Source organism: Nerophis lumbriciformis, linkage group LG03 (genome assembly GCF_033978685.3).
Source record: "Nerophis lumbriciformis linkage group LG03, RoL_Nlum_v2.1, whole genome shotgun sequence".
Lineage (NCBI taxonomy): Eukaryota > Metazoa > Chordata > Actinopteri > Syngnathiformes > Syngnathidae > Nerophis > Nerophis lumbriciformis.
Genome location: NC_084550.2, coordinates 37,497,286 through 37,515,171, shown reverse-complemented (window position 1 = coordinate 37,515,171; position 17,886 = coordinate 37,497,286). Strand labels below are relative to the sequence as shown.

Here is a 17,886-nt window from a genome sequence, read left to right as displayed (position 1 = left end):
ATATATATATATATATATATATATATATATATATATATATATATATATATATATATATATTTTTTTTTTTTTTTTTTTGTATATATATATATATATATATATATATATATATATATATATATATATATATATATACATGCAGTACATATATATGTATATATAAATATGTATTTACTTATGTTGAATATCTAAATAACTATTTTTAAATTAGCTGTAATATTTTCCAATAGGTTATTTGTTTGTATCTTAAATGTTTTAATTATTGTTATTTAGTTATTTTAGTTTTTAAATAGCTATTTTTTGTACAGAATAATATTGCAATTATTATTTTATTTTACTGCACGTGTTGTATGTTTTTTTTTACACGTTTGCTCTTTAATGAATTGCATTATTTTTTTTTAAGTATATTTACTTGTTTTCTTTCTTTCTTTTTTCATATGTATTTATTTCTTTAATGTATATATACTTTTATTTATTTATTTTTTCATATGCATTGTACAATTTCATTTATTATTTACATTTACTGTCATTTTCTTATCATTTGTTTTAATTCATTGACCTTGATATTTAGGTGTTCTAATTTAATGAATGTGTCTGTTTATACATTGTTATCTGTATATATATATATATATATATATATATATATATATATATATATATATATATATATATATATATATATATATATATACAGTACATGCAGTACATATATATGTATATATAAATATGCATTTACTTATGTTGAATATCTAAATTACTATTTTTAATTTAGCTGTAATATTTTCCAATAAGTTATTTGTTTGTATCTTAAATGTTTTAATTATTGTTATTTAGTTATTTTAGTTTTTAAATAGCTATTTTTTGTACAGTATAATATTGCAATTATTATTTTATTTTACTGCACGTGTTGTATGTTTTTTTTACACGTTTGCTCTTTAATGACTTTTTTTTTTTTTCTTTAATGTATATTTAATTTTTTTTCCTTTATTTATTTTTTTATATGTATTTATTTCTTTAATGTATGTATACTTTTATTTATTTATTTGTTCATATGCATTGTACAATTTCATTTATTATTTACATTTACTGTCATTTTCTTATAATTTGTTTTAATTCATTGACCTTGATATTTAGGTGTTCTAATTTAATGAATGTGTCTGTTTATACATTGTTATTTGTGTGTGTATATATATATATATATATATATATATATATATATATATATATATAAAAATACATATTTACTTATGTTGAATATCTAAATTACTATTTTTAAATTAGCTGTAATATTTTACAATAGGTTATTTATTTGTATCCTAAATGTTTTAATTATTGTTATTTAGTTATGTTAGTTTTTAAATAGCTATTTTTTGTACAGTATAATATTGCAATTATAATTTTATTTTACTGCACGTGTTGTATGTTTTTTTTACACGTTTGCTCTTTAATGAATAGTATTATTTTTTTTCTTTAATGTATATTTACTTGTTTTCTTTATTTATTTTTTCATATGTATTTATTTCTTTAATGTATATATACTTTTATTTATTTATTTGTTCATATGCATTGTACAATTTCATTTATTATTTACATTTACTGTCATTTTCTTATCATTAGTTTTAATTTATTGACCTTGATATTTAGGTGTTCTAATTTAATGAATGTGTCTGTTTGTACATTGTTATTTGTATATATATATATATATATATATATATATATATATATATACATACATGCAGTACATATATATGTATATATAAATACATATTTACTTATGTTGAATATCTAAATTACTATTTTTAAATTAGCTGTAATACTTTCCAATAGGTTATTTGTTTGTATCTTAAATGTTTTAATTATTGTTATTTAGTTATGTTAGTTTTTAAATAGCTATTTTTTTGTACAGTATAATATTGCAATTATTATTTCATTTTACTGCACGTGTTGTATGTTTTTTTTACACATTTGCTCTTTAATGAATTTTATTATTTTTGTCTTTAATGTATATTTACTTTTTTTTCCTTTATTTATTTTTTCATATGTATTTATTTCTTTAATGTATATATACTTTTATGTATTTATTTGTTCATATGCATTGTACAATTTCATTTATTATTTACATTTACTGTCATTTTCTTATAATTTGTTTTAATTCATTGACCTTGATATTTAGGTGTTCTAATTTAATGAATGTGTCTGTTTATACATTGTTATTTGTGTATGTATATATATATATATATATATATATATATATATATATATATATATATATATATATATATATATATATATATATATATAAATACATATTTACTTATGTTGAATATCTAAATTACTATTTTTAAATTAGCTGTAATATTTTCCATTAGGTTATTTGTTTGTATCTTAAATGTTTTAATTATTGTTATTTAGTTATTTTAGTTTTTAAATGGCTATTTTTTGTACAGTATAATATTGCAATTATTATTTTATTTTACTGCACGTGTTGTATGTTTTTTTTACACGTTTGATCTTTAATGTATATTTACTTTTCTTTTTTTTTAATTTAATGTATATTTGCTTTTTTTCCCCTTTATTTATGTTTTAATATGTATTTATTTATTTAATGTATATATACTTTTATTTATTTATTTTTGCACATGTATTGTACAATTTCAATTATTATTTACATGTACTGTAATTTTCTTATCATTTGTTTTAATTCATTGACCTTGATATTTAGGAGTTCTAATTTAATGAATGTGTCTGTTTATACATTGTTATTCGTGTGTATATATATATATATATATATATATATATATATATTTATTTATTTATTTATTTTAAATTTTTATTTTATTGTAGTTAATTGTGTGTGTGTGTGTGTATGTGACACATTACAGTACAAGCAATCATTTTCCAAGCAGTTTCTAATGGCTTTCCCACTTTTATTTGTAAGAGATGCCTTTTTGTGAAGAAAAAATGAAAATATCGTACGTGTCAAACAACACTTTGTTAAAGTCTTACTTTATTTCCTTTAATTTGTATTTATAATGTTAAAACAATGCAGCCAAGCAAAACAATAATAATAAGTCGCCGACGAATGACAGTGGGAAAAGGGGTCATTAGTGAGGGTTGGTTTCCATTTTGCAGCTAAAAAAGATTGAATAAGATTGTCCAGCAAAAGCATAATAACGCAAGCGGGACTCTCCATGCTCTTTGCCACCATGTCATCCATCCCACGCGTCAGTCGGGGCGTGATGTCACAACCTCACAATAACATGTGCTGGGATGCTTAAGGCACTTTGCATGCAATTTACCATCTGTCGGATAAACACAGTTAGTGACAAGCAGGTTGATTTAAATCACACACAATATGCTCTTTTTTTTTTGCTGTAAAATTCATCTAAACCTCACACAGGTATTTACACCGAGCAACAATACTGTATGACGACCATGGACGTCTAAATCAGCTCATCAAATATGATCAAATGATGAGAATTACATTCACACAACAAACTAATGTGCCTCTTGTAGATGGCAGTATTGCATTGGGTTAAAGGTGAAACAAAACATCTCACGTTCATACATATTGATATGGAACATTAGCAAAAAACAAGTCCAAAACCCAAAACCAGTGAAGTTGACACGTTGTGTAAATGGTAAATAAAAACATAATACAATGATTTGCAAATCCTTTTCAACTTATATTGAATAGACTGCAAAGACAAGATATTTAATGTTCCAACTGAGAAACTTTTTTTTTTCTTTACCACTGTGTTACATGGCCTTTCCTTTAACAACACTCATTAAACATTTGGGAACTTAGGAGACACATTTTTGAAGCTTTTCAGGAGGAATTATTTCCCATTCTTGATTGATGTACAGCTTAAGTTGTTCAACAGTCCAGAGAACTCGGACTGTTGAGTTGTGGTATTTTACGTGTCATAATGTGCCACACAATTTCAATGTGAGACAGGTCTGGACTACAGGCTACTCTTTTACTATGAAGCCACGCTGTTGTAACACGTGGCTTTGCATTGTCTTGCTGAAATAAGCAAGACAAGACATGATAACGTTGCTCGAATGGCAACATATGTCGCTCCAAAACCGGTATATACCTTTCAGCATTAATGGTGCCTTCACAAATGTGTAAGTTAGCCATGCCTTGGGCACTAATACACCCCCATACCTTTCCGGATGCTGCCTTTTGAACTTTGCGCCTAAAACAGTCCGGATGGTTCTTTTCCTCTTTGGTACGGAGGACACGACATCCACAGTTTCCAAAAACAATTTGAAATGTGGACTCGTCAGACCACTTTTCCACTTTGCATCAGTCCATCTTAGATGAGCTCAGGCCAAGCAAAGCTGGCGGTGTTTCTGGGTGTTGTTGATAAATAACTTTCGCTTTGCATAGTAGAGTTTTAACATGCACTTACAGATGAAGCGACAAACTGTAGTTACTGACAGTTGTTTTCTGAAGCGTTCCTGAGCCCATGTGGTGATATCCTTTACACACTGATGTCGCTTTTTAATGCAGTACCGCCTGAGGGATCGAAGGTCCGTAAAATCATCGCTTACGTGCAGTGATTTCTCCATATTTTCTGAACCTTTTGATGATATTACGGACCGTAGATTGCGAAATCCCTAAATTCCTTGCAATAGCTGGTTGAGAAATGTTGTTATTAAACTGTCGGATAATGTGCTCACTCATTTGTTCACAAAGTGGTGACCCTCGCCCCCATCCTTGTTTGTGAATGACTGAGCATTTCATGGAAGCTGCTTTTAAACCCAATCATGGCACCCACCTGTCCCCAATTAGCCTGTTCACCTGTGGGATGTTCCAAATAAGTGTTTTGATGAGCATTCCTCAACTTTCTCAGTCTTTTTTGCCACTTGTGCCAGCTTTTTTGAAACATGTTGCAAATTCCAAATGAGCTAATATTTGCAAAGAATGACAAAGTTTTCCAATTCAAACATTAAATATCTTGTCTTTGCAGTCTATTCAATTGAATATAAGTTGAAAAGGATTTGCAAATCATTGTATTCTGTTTTTATTTACAAACCCCGTTTCCATATGAGTTGGGAAATTGTGTTAGATGTAAATATAAACGGAATACAATGATTTGCAAATCATTTTCAACCCATATTCAGTTGAATATGCTACAAAGACAACATATTTGATGTTCAAACTCATAAACATTTTTTATTTTGCAAATAATCATTAACTTTAGAATTTGATGCCAGCAACACGTGACAAATAAGTTGGGAAAGGTGGCAATAAATACTGATAAAGTTGAGGAATGCTCATCAAACACTTATTTGGAACATCCCACAGGTGTGCAGGCAAATTGGGAACAGGTGGGTGCCATGATTGGGTATAAAAGTAGATTCCATGAAATGCTCAGTCATTCACAAACAAGGATGGGGCGAGGGTCACCACTTTGTCAACAAATGCGTGAGCAAATTGTTGAACAGTTTAAGAAAAACCTTTCTCAAACAGCTATTGCAAGGAATTTAGGGATTTCACTATGTACGGTCCGTAATATCAAAAGGTTCAGAGAATCTGGAGAAATCACTGCACGTAAGCAGCTAAGCCCCTGACCTTCGATCCCTCAGGCTGTACTGCATCAACAAGCGACATCAGTGGGTAAAGGATATCACCACATGGGCTCAGGAAGACTTCAGAAACCCACTGTCAGTAACTACAGTTGGTCGCTACATCTGTAAGTGCAAGTTAAAACTCTCCTTTGCAAGGCGAAAACTGTTTATCAACAACACCCAGAAACGCCGTCAGCTTCGCTGGGCCTGAGCTCATCTAAGATGGACTGATACAAAGTGGAAAAGTGTTCTGTGGTCTGACGAGTCCACATTTCAAATTGTTTTTGGAAACTGTGGACGTCGTGTCCTCCGGACCAAAGAGGAAAAGAACCATCCGGATTGTTATAGGCGTAAAGTGTAAAAGCCAGCATGTGTGATGGTATGGGGGTGTATTAGTGCCCAAGACATGGGTAACTTACACATCTGTGAAGGCGCCATTAATGCTGAAAGGTACATACAGGTTTTGGAGCAACATATGTTGCCATCCAGGCAACGTTACCATGGACGCCCCTGCTTATTTCAGCAAGACAATGCCAAGCCACGTGTTACATCAACGTGGCTTCATAGTAAAATAGTGCGGGTACTAGACTGGCCTGCCTGTAGTCCAGACCTGTCTCCCATTGAAAATGTGTGGCGCATTATGAAGCCTAAAATACCACAACGGAGACCCCCGGACTGTTGAACAACTTAAGCTGTACATCAAGCAAGAATGGGAAAGAATTCCACCTGAGAAGCTTAAAAAATGTGTCTCCTCAGTTCCCAAACGTTTACTGAGTGTTGTTAAAAGGAAAGGCCATGTAACACAGTGGTGAACATCCCCTTTCCCAACTACTTTGGCTTGTGTTGCAGCCATGAAATTCTAAGTTAATTGTTATTTGCAAAAGAAAAATAAAGTTTATGAGTTTGAATATCAAATATGTTGTCTTTGTAGTGCATTCAATTGAATATGGGTTGAAAATGATTTGCAAATCATTGTATTCCGTTTATATTTACATCTAACACAATTTCCCAACTCATATGGAAACGGGGTTTGTACCATTTATTATATCAGCTGCTTCTAAACTCTCCGATAAAATTGTTCCAATACAGCCAGTTAACATCTAAATGTCATCCAGTTATCGCACAAGGTTGATCATATATTGTATTTTAGTCAAGTCATTTACAAAAGGTAAATATAGTCGGATTGAGGCGACTAGGAGCTAGCAGCGACACAACAGCTAAGCACACAGTAGCAGACAAAGCTAACATCCATAATAATTGTCCTTAATTGGACAATATTGCAGTCTAAAACCAATAAACAAATGTTTACAAAAAAAAAAAAAAAAAGTAACTAGCAACAAACGTGTCTGCATCATTCAACTGAGTGCGTCATGGTCTTAACTTGAAGAATTATCGTGAAGAACCTTCCTTTCAAAGACAGCATAAGTCCATTCTGGACGGTTTATAATAAATAGGTTCGTGCTTTTCATTGTTCTGTGAGTCTTTTCACTTCAATCACCCAACATTCCACACAACAAAATAATACAGGTATACTGGTATTGTATCAAAAGTAAAAATGTATCCGGACAACCCCTACTTTGAACTATTTTTTTGTGACTCTGACTAATACAAAGACTTGTTGAAGTGTAGATAAAGTGCCGAAATAAACATGCACTGTCTTGAACTTTGACCTCAGATTCCTTGGTCTACATATGACAGCTGTCAGTCAACATTCCAGATGGTAAGTTTTGACAGTCCCTGAATGAACATGACTTTAGCTCCTTTCATGTGGAAGCCGCAATTTTTCCCGTCTTATGTTTTTCTGTATAAACGGCATCCACGCAAAGCGTTGCGCTGACAATTTTCCACCTTTGGAGGTAGTATTTGAGCTGGAACAGAGGCGGGACGGCACCTGTGTGTAAATGTTTTTCAACAATACCTGAACAGTGGAGGGAAGTTCCACACCAGACACTTGATTGTTTATGTGTCACTGTTCTGTAGAAACAGTACCAACACACAACGGGAAAGCCAAAGTCAACCTGGCAATTTTGCACCCTTTAGAGGTTGTATGAGAACAGTAACGCAGCCGGGACGCATCGTCCTTACTGGCAGCCGTGTGACTGTTCTGTAGAAATGGGAACATAAAAAAAAAAGGGTAAGTTAATCTTGCAGCCTTTTTGAGCTTTTGGATCAGAGCCATAAAAGAAGCGGGGAAACATCTGTGTGCAAGGGAAATTCCGCAATGACTTTAGCTACCAATAGCCTCAAACTTTATCAGTCTGTATAAACGGCACCGACACAAAACGCGAGTCAAATAGTATATCTGTAAACTTTCCACCTTTGTAGTTGAGTGGTATCAGAGCCGTAACAGAGCCGGGAAAGCAGCAGGGGGAGTCAAAACCAGACCTAATTATTTTGTCATGTTTTTTTTTCTGTGTCACTTTTCTGCAGAAACAGTACCGACATGCAAAGAGACAGCTAAAGTCAGCCTTGCAATTTTATCAGAGCCGTAACAGAGCCTTGTGTGAAAGGGTATCCTCAATCATTTATTCAACCTGAAGCTCTCTCATCCTGTTGTCGCCATTTTTTCAATTCGTGCGACTGTTCTGTATAAACGGTAACAGCACAAAATGAGATAGACGGACGGGTATCAGAGCCGTAACAGAGCCGGGAAAGCACCAGGGGAAGTCAAAACCAGACCTAATTATTTTGTCATGCCTGTATTTTTTCTGTGTAGCTTTTCTGCAGAAACAGTACCAACACGCAAAGAGACAGCTAAAGTCAGTCTTGCAATTTAACCAGAGCCGTAACAGAGGCTTGTGTGAAAGGGTATCCTCAGTCATTTATTCAACCTGAAGCTCTCTCATCCTGCTGTCGGCATTTTTTCAACTTGTGCAACTGTTCTGTATAAACGGTTGCAGCACAAAATTAGAGGTCAACCTGCTCGACCGTTTTGAGCTTTTGGATCAGAGCCATGAAAGAAGCGGGAACACTTCTGTGTGGAAGGGGAAATTCCGCAATGACTTTAGCTCCAACATAGCCTTGGACTTTATCAGTCCGTATAAAAGGCACCGACACAAAACGGGCGTAAAAAAGTAAATCTGAAAACTTTCAACCTTTGGAAGCACCAGGGGGGAGTCAAAACTAGACCTAAGTATTTTGTCATGCCTGGAACAGCAGTTTTTTTTCTGCAGAAACAGTACCGACACGCCAAAGTCAGCCTTTCAATTTTGTCAGAACCATACCAGAGGCGGTACACTGCTTGTGTGAAAGGGTATCTCAACCATTTATTCAACCTGAAGCTCTCTCATCCTGTTGTCGGCATTTTTTCAACTTGTGCGACTGTTCTGTATAAACGGTAACAGCACAAAATGAGAGGTCGACCTGTCGACCGTTTTGAGCTTTTGGATCAGAGCCATAAAAGAAGCGGGAAAACTTCTGTGTGTAAGGGGAAATTCCGCAATGACTTTAGAACCCACATAGCCTTGGACTTTAACAGTCCGTATAAAAGGCACCGACACAAAACGGGCGTCAAAAAGTAAATCTGTAAACTTTTCACCTTTGGAGTTGAGGGGTATCAAAGCCGTAACAGAGCCGGGAAAGCACCAGGGGGAGTCAAAACCAGACCGAATTATTTTGTCATGCCTGGAACAGCAGTTTTTTTTTTCTGCAGAAACAGTACCGACACACCAAAGTCAGCTTTGCAATTTTATCAGAACCATAACAGAGGCGGGACACTGCTTGTGTGAAAGGGTAACCTCAGTCATTTATTCAACCTGAAACTCTCTCATCCGGTTGTGGGCATTTTTTCAACTTGTGCGACTGTTCTGTATAAACGGTAACAGCACAAAATGAGAGGTCGACCTGTCGACCGTTTTGAGCTTTTGGATCAGAGCCATAAAAGAAGCGGGAAAACTTCTGTGTGGAAGGGGAAATTCCGCAATGACTTTAGAACCCACATAGCCTTGGACTTTATCAGTCCGTATTAAAGGCACCGACACAAAACGGGAGTCAAAAAGTAAATCTGTAAACTTTCCACCTTTTGGAGTTGAGGGCCGTAACAGAGCGGGAAAGCACCAGGGGGAGTCAAAACCAGACCGAATTATTTTGTCATGCCTGGAACAGCAGTTTTTTTTTTTCTGCAGAAACAGTACCGACACACCAAAGTCAGCCTTGAATTTTTATCAGAACCATAACAGAGGCGGGACACTGCTTGTGTGAAAGGGTAACCTCAGTCATTTATTCAACCTGAAGCTCTCTCGTCCTGTTGCCGGCTTTTTTTCAACGGGTTTCGACTGTTCTGAATAAACGGTAACAGCACAAAATTAGAGGTCAACCTTTCTTTTGGAGCAACAAAAGAAGCGGGGTAACAACTGTATATAAGGGAATTCTGTATTGACTTTATCCCCATCACACATTTATCTGTTGTAAACACAAAATGTAGGTCAAAAAGTCAATCTGGCAACTTCAGGACAGCACCTGTGTATAAGGGTATTCCACAATGCCTGAACAAGGGAGTGAACACCAGTTCTTCCGTATTATCCGGACCATAGGGCGCACCGGATTATAAGGCGCACTGCCAATGAATGATGTATTTTTTTTTATCTTTTTTCATATATAAGGCGCACCGGATTATAAGGCGCATTAAAGGAGTCATATTATTTGTATTTTTTTCTAAATGTAAAAGACTTCCTTGTGGTCTACATAACATGTAATGGTTGTTCTTTGGTCAAAATGTTGTATAGATGATGTTTTACAGATCATCTTCAAACCGCTTTCTGACAGCCGCTTCCGTTTTGTGGGCGGTCTTATTTACGTGGCTCACCCTCGACAGCGTCTTCTTCCCGTCATCTTTGTTGTAGCGGTGTAGCGTGCAAGGACGAGAGTGGAAGAAGTGTCAAAAGATGGCGCTAACTAACTAACTCTACTTCAATCAATAACGGAGCAGCATCTCCTCATCCGTGGCTTACAAGGCTGGAAATGTGTCCCGTGAAAAACCGTCCAACCGGAACTCTCTAATAACTAAAGTTCCTTGGGTGAATAATGTAAACTCACAACACCGGTATGTTTTAACGCTTTCATGGCGAGTTTACTGACGGATATAAGTAAGAACTTTACACTACTTTATATTAGAAATGGCAACAGCGGAGGATGAATGTCCCATAACAAGAATATAGAGAAAAAGAAGAAGCTTATCGACTACAAAGGCGGATGCACGCGCAATTTTTCAGGATTTATGCAGATCCCAAATACAGATCAGCAGGTACCAGAAGGTAAGAAACGTTGTTTTTGCATGATATTGCAAAACAAAATGCCAGATAATACGTGACACACCATAATAATACTCCTATGTTGAAGCACAGTACAATCCATCAAGCGGTGTGGCTTCATAGCTTACCAAAGTCGTACTAAAACATTTTGACAGATTTTTGAGCGCCGTGTGTAATGTTCTATATTTTCAATGGTACATATAAAATGTTGGTGTTGTTTACTTGAGTCACATTGCAGTCTACACATATCTCTTATGTTTGACTGCCATCTACTGGTCACACTTATCATTACACCATATACCAAATACAATTGATTCGAGGTCGGTAAGCAAGACCTGAATTATTCCATAGATTAGGCACACCGAAAAAATAAAAATAAAATTAAGTGTGCTTTATAGTCCGGAAAATATGGTAATTATTCCCTTTCACACAGCATATATAATCAGTAATTTTTCCAGAAGTCAACCTGGAAACTGTGCACCTTTTTGAGGTTGTGAAAGTGGCAGAATAACGCCTGTGGGAAAGGAAATCCCCCAATAAGTCCAATTACCATAACACAGCCTGTAAAAGCTGGCATATTTTCTCTTCTTTGGTGTTCTGCGAAATACAACCTTGCACCTTCAAATGTAGCATTGGGGTCGGAACAGAGTGCATGTGTGAAAGCGCACATGAAATGTAACATCCCACACTTTATTTCCCTGTCCTGTTTACAATGGAAGAAACTGTTGGACGTACACCATATTGCCAAAAGTATTTGGCCGCCCGTCCAAATGATCCGAATCAGGTGTCGTAATCACTTGGCCCGGCCACAGGTGTGATGAATCACGCTTTTCCATCTGGCAATCTGATGGACCAGTCCGGGTTTGGAGGTTGCCAGGATTACGGTACATATTATACTGCATTGGGCTGAGTGTGAAATTTGGTGGAGGAGGAATTATGGTGTGGGGTTGTTTTTCAGGAGTTTTGTTCCAGTGAAAGGAACTTTGAATGGTCCAGAATACCAAAACATTTTGGACAATCCCATGCTCCCAGTTTGGAGCGGGCCCCTTCCTCTTCCAACAAGACTGTGCACCAGTGCCCAAAGCAAGGTCCATAAAGACATGGATGACAGAGTCTGGTGTGGATGAACTTGACTGGCCTGCACAGAGTCCTGACCTGAACCCGATAGAACACCTTTGGGATGAATTAGAACGGAGACTGAGAGCCAGGCCTTCTCCACCAACCATCAGCAATGCGCTTTTGGAAGAATGGTGGAAAATTCCTATAAACACACTCCGCAACCTTGTGGACAGCCTTCCCAGAAGAGTTGAAGCTGTGATAGCTGCAAAAAGGTGGACCGACATCATATTGAACCCGATGGGTTAAGTTCATGTGTGAGTCAAGGCAGGTGGCTGAATAGTTTTGGCAATACGTCACAGCCATACTTGCCAACCTTGAGACCTCCAATTTCGGGAGGTGGGGGGTGGGTGCGAGGGGTGTGGTTGGGGCGGGGCGTGGTTGGGGGCGTCGTTAAGAGGGGAGGAGTATATTTACAGCTAGAATTCACCAAGTCAAGTATTTCATATATATATATATATATATATATATATATAAATATATATATATATATATATATATATATATATCCCCGCGACCCCGAAGGGAATAAGCGGTAGAAAATGGATGGATGGATGGATATATATATATATATATATATATATATATATATATATATATATATATATATATATATATATATATATATATATATATATATATATAAGAAATAATTGACTTTCAGTTAATTCTAGCTATATATATATATATATAAATAAAAGAAATACTTGAATTTCAGTGTTCATTTATTTACACATATACACACACATAACACTCATCTACTCATTGTTGAGTTAAGGGTTGAATTGTCCATCCTTGTTCTATTCTCTGTCACTATCTTTCTAACCATGCTGAACACCCTCTCTGATGATGCATTGCTGTGTGGCACGCACAAAAGTGCTTTCATCAAATGCACTAGATGGCAGTATTGTCCTGTTTAAGAGTGTCACAACATTGCTGTTTACGGCAGACGGACTGCTTTACTGTAGACGTTCTTTATATTGTGGGAAAGCGGACTCAGGTTTGCCTGAATTTCGGGAGATTTTCAGGAGAAAATTTGTCCCGGGATGTTTTCGGGAGAGACGCTGAATTTCGTGAGTCTCCCGGAAAATCCGGGAGGGTTGGCAAGTATGGTCACAGCAGACACTAAGATTATCGAAATGCTGCATGCAAGCATCCCTCCTTCGCTAGCTTCTGTACAGGAGTCATCTCTGTGTGAAAGTAGAACAGTCCAGGACGTAGGTTGGCTAGGATAGGCTCCAGCCGCCACATGACCCAGAAAAAAATAACGCATGAAGCATGACGATCTTAAAGAAAAGTGCTACTAGTGTCGATATTTCAACGACTTTTCTCACCTTTTTTTAAAACTCGACATATATTTTCCTTTGTTATAGCTAAGTTAAATCCGTCGGACACAAAAAGGTCCGTACAGTCGTCAGCAGTTAAGGCGAAACAGTAGTATCCCTCTTCACCGTCATGGCTACAGACTGATGTCCTGACATCATCTTTGTCATTAGGCGGCGCTAACCTGCGCATGCCGACACTTATTCTTAGTGCATTAGTTCCGTCTCGTGACACATTAGTTGGGGGTGGTGGGCGGGGCTTATGAGGTCCTGTCGCTCCAGTGTGTGGCCCATTCCTTTTTCGCCTGAGCGCCTGGCTTCTCCGTCTGGAACTGGGGGCGGTCTTGGCGGGGGATCTTCACGGCGTGGTGCTGAGGCAGTTTGTCTTTGAGGTGGGCCCGCTGGAAGAAGCCACACTGGAGGAAGAAGAGGGGGAGAAACTTTAGCGCTTCAAAGCTCAAACTACAAAACCCAAAACCAGTGAAGTTGGCACGTTGGGTAAATGGTAAATAAATACAGAATACAATGAATTGCAAATCATTTTCAACTTATATTCAACTGAATAGACTGCGAACGTTGGAACTGAGAAACTTTATTTGTCTTGCTGAAATAAGCAGGGGCATCCATGATAACGTTGCTTGGATGGCAACATATGTTGTTCCAAAACCTGTATGTACCTTTCAGCATTAGTGGTGCCTTCACAGATGTGTAAGTTACCCATGCCTTGCGCACTAATACACCCCCCATACCATCACAAATGCAGGCTTTTCAACTTTGCGCCTAGAACAATCCGAATGGTTCTATTCCTCTTTGGTCCGGAGGACACGACGTCCACAGTTTCCAAAAACAATTTGAAATGTGGACTCGTCAGAGCACAGAACACTTTTCCACTTTGCGTCAATCCATCTTAGATGAGCTCAGACCCAGCGAAGCCGGCGCCGTTTCTGGGTGTTGTTGATGAATAGCTTTTGCTTTGCAAAGTAGAGTTTTAACTTGCACTTACAGATGTAGCCATACTTGCCAACCTTGAGACCTCCGATTACGAGAGGTGGGGGGCGTGGCGGGGCGTGGTTAAGAGGGGAGGAGTATATTGACAGCTAGAATTCACCAAGTCAAGTATCTCATACACACACACACACACACACACACACACACACACACACACACACACACACATATCCTGAAAATATGCAAACAAAACTGTGTTTAGATAATTGATACTTCAAACTTGCATAAATAAATCTTAAGAAATATAACATAACTTGGCTTCTGAGAGCTTCAAAATGTAATGAATAAAATGCTAAAGTTATTGATAAACAAGCAATTATATTAATAATTAAATGTGGTCATTTTAAATGAATTATTATGATAATTTAAAATTAATTATTTCAAATATGTTTATTTTAATGTATAATTCTATGGCTGTATGTAATAAGGAGTCAGAAAAAATTACAAATAAAAATACAATTAATTTTGATGTATTTAGCAAAATATAGTAAACATTTATTTATTTTTTTAATTAATAAATATATTTATTTTTAGGTAAGATAAACATAATAATACCATTTATCCCTAGTCTGGATGATTTAGTTCTTGTCACCCTGTTGTCCTCCCGTCTTGAAAAAAGGCTGTCGTCACTCAGGTCCGCATGGAGCTGGAGGGGGCGTGGCCTCCAGCTCCGGCTGAAAATCGGGAGATTTTCGGGAGAATATTTGTCCCGGGAGGTTTTTGGGTGAGGCGCTGAATTTCGGGAGGGTTGGCAAGTATGGATGTAGCGACCAACTGTAGTTACTGATAGTGGTTTTCTGAAGTGTTCTTGAGCCCATGTGGTGATATCCTTTACACACTGATGTCGCTTTTTAAAGCAGTACCGCCTGATTCTATTCAATTAAATATAAGTTGAAAGGGATTTGCAAATTATTGTATTCTGTTTTTATTTACCATTTACACAACGTGCCAACTTCACTGGTTTTGGGTTTTTTGTACATTCAAATTCAGAATTTAACTAAAAAATAAAATGCCTCTCAAGCAGCAGAAAAGCTTGGCGTTTACACGTCACATTAAAAAATCAACTCCTGTGTCTGGGCTTTTGCTTTCTCTTTGGCAGTGGTTCCCAAACCTTTTTTTTAGCCCAATTACCACCTCAGAAAAACGTGGTCACCATAATGACCAACATTAAAATATGGTAGCTTAGTAGGCCTAAGTATTCATTAAAACAAGGCAGAGGCTTTTTTAACAAGTGTATTTTATATTTTTGGCCACTGTAACGCTACACACAATTTGAACAGTTACACTGTGTTTCAATATAGGAAAAATAAAACACTGTACTTTATGAAAGTGTTGTTTTTTTTGGCGTACCAGCATGTGTACCACAGTTTCAGAATCACTGCACTTTGGCCTCCTTACACAAATTAACACCGGCGGTTTTCTTCTTACACAGTTTACAGAGAAAATCAACAATAAAGTATATACTTTGAATTTGTATTATTATCTTATATAACTTTTATATATAACTTATTATTACACTTGTGTAACAAGTAAGAATGATAACAAAATTTCATGCATTAATTACACCACTGTCACTCATCATAAAGACAACATTTTTTAAACATCATAAAATGTCAACAGTAGTTGACTTATTGTTACGCTGTATTCATTCATTCATTCATTCATTTATTCATTCATTCATTCATTCATTCATCGTTAAAGCTAAGACCGAGGAGTGTTTTTTTCTTTTGTCGTTGTTCCTGTCCTAACAATAAAAGTGGTTAACTTCCTTTTACACTTGTACAACAATTACAAATGTAAAGGAAATGTGATGTATCTTTACAATATCAAACAATATACTAATATTAAATGTAATATTGTATCTATTTTCTGTATATATGACATATTATAATGATTATAATAATAATAATCAATATTATACATATATAATTGCATACACAGTAAATATATAAATTATATTTAATATTATATTGTGAACATATTAAATTAAATATTGCTTACATATGCAATTTGTAATGTTCTGTTATATATATATATATATACCTGTACATATGCATGTATATATATATATATATATATATATATATATATACCTGTACATATGTATGTATATATATACATATATATACCTGTACATATATATATATATATATATATATATATATATATATATATATATATATATATATATATATATATATATATATATATATATATATTTGTGTATGTATCTATACACATATATATGTATGTATATAAATATATTTATATATATTTTATATATATATATATATATATATATATTTATATATATACATATATAAATGACACTGATCATATATATAAGTACATATATATATATATATATATATATATATATATATATATATATATATATATATATATATATATATTCTAAATAACATTGGTTATTATTATTAGTAACATTACTATTATTGATATTCTTTATTGTCATACTGAATATCATATACTGTATACAGTATGACAACAAAAAATCATTGAAGTCCTATATACAAACATATGTATATATATATATATATATATATATATATATATATATATATATATATATATATATATATATATATATATATATATACAAACAATTAAGAATACTATATTTAAGATCAGCATATTTTATGATAATATTAGTAGAGTTTTCAATATATATCAAAAAAGCTTCAACACAGTAGCCTAGATGTAGAATGAATAATATTTTATGATGGTGACAGTTTGACCCAGCAAGCGCTTATATTGGTACAATCACTGCACACAACTTTGAACAGGAGCGTTACATTTTTTATTTTTTATTTTTTATCATATTAGTCATGCAAGATTTGATTTAGTTCTATTTATTTATTACTTATTTACTGTATATTAATTTTATTTGTATCTTTTTATTAATCGTCATATTTCTTACTTGTATTTTATTCTTCATCTCTACTCATGGTTCTTACTATTTTACAAGTTTTATTATTTTTTTATTTTCCAACGTTCCTCATTTGAGCCATCGCCCGTGCTTGTGGGGGTGCTTTTGTGTCAGCGTCCTGGTGGCCATGGTCTGATGACCTCCTTGTGCAGATGGCTCCTGTTATAGTGTTTACTCACATGGCTCCTCTGTACTCAGCCATGCAATCATTTGTCCATATAGTTGCATGTGTGTGTATGTTTTGTGTGTGTGTTTGTGTTCAGTATCTGTGTCCCTGTGTGTGATAATGGGAGATATGGGTCATTGGGGTATTGTTTTTAACTTTGTAAAGCACTTTGCGTTGCATTTATTTTATGTATGAAAAGCGCTTTATAAATAAATATTGATCGATTGATTGGTTGATACTGTCTGTAAGTGCAATGCAAGAAGTGTCCTGGCTGGTCCATCAATGTTTTGAATCACTATAATATATTGAGCTGAGCCCGCCCACTAGGCTACCATTTCTAGTCCCCCCCCAATCCCCCTTCGCTTTCGTTTTTTTTTTTTCAATTTGTCGCACTTTTATTATTTCATTATTTTTATCTTGCAATTTTACTTTGTATCCGAACCCTTTCACCGTGTGTCTTTCTTTCTTTCTTTCTTTGGTTTATTTCGAACATGA

General features: G+C 34.8%; 1 protein-coding gene across 5 annotated transcripts in view; it reads right to left on the bottom strand.

The window, feature by feature from the left end:
• Positions 1-12,683: 12,683 nt before the first annotated feature.
• The window catches only part of itga7 (integrin, alpha 7), a 127,823-nt gene continuing 122,620 nt past the window's right edge, over positions 12,684-17,886 (bottom strand). For all 5 annotated transcript variants that reach the window (XM_061937684.2, XM_061937685.2, XM_061937686.2 and 2 more), the window contains one exon: positions 12,684-13,683. In XM_061937684.2, coding sequence (XP_061793668.1) covers positions 13,528-13,683 — 156 coding nt within the window. In that variant the 3' untranslated portion in view covers positions 12,684-13,527. The remainder of the gene's footprint in view (positions 13,684-17,886) is intronic.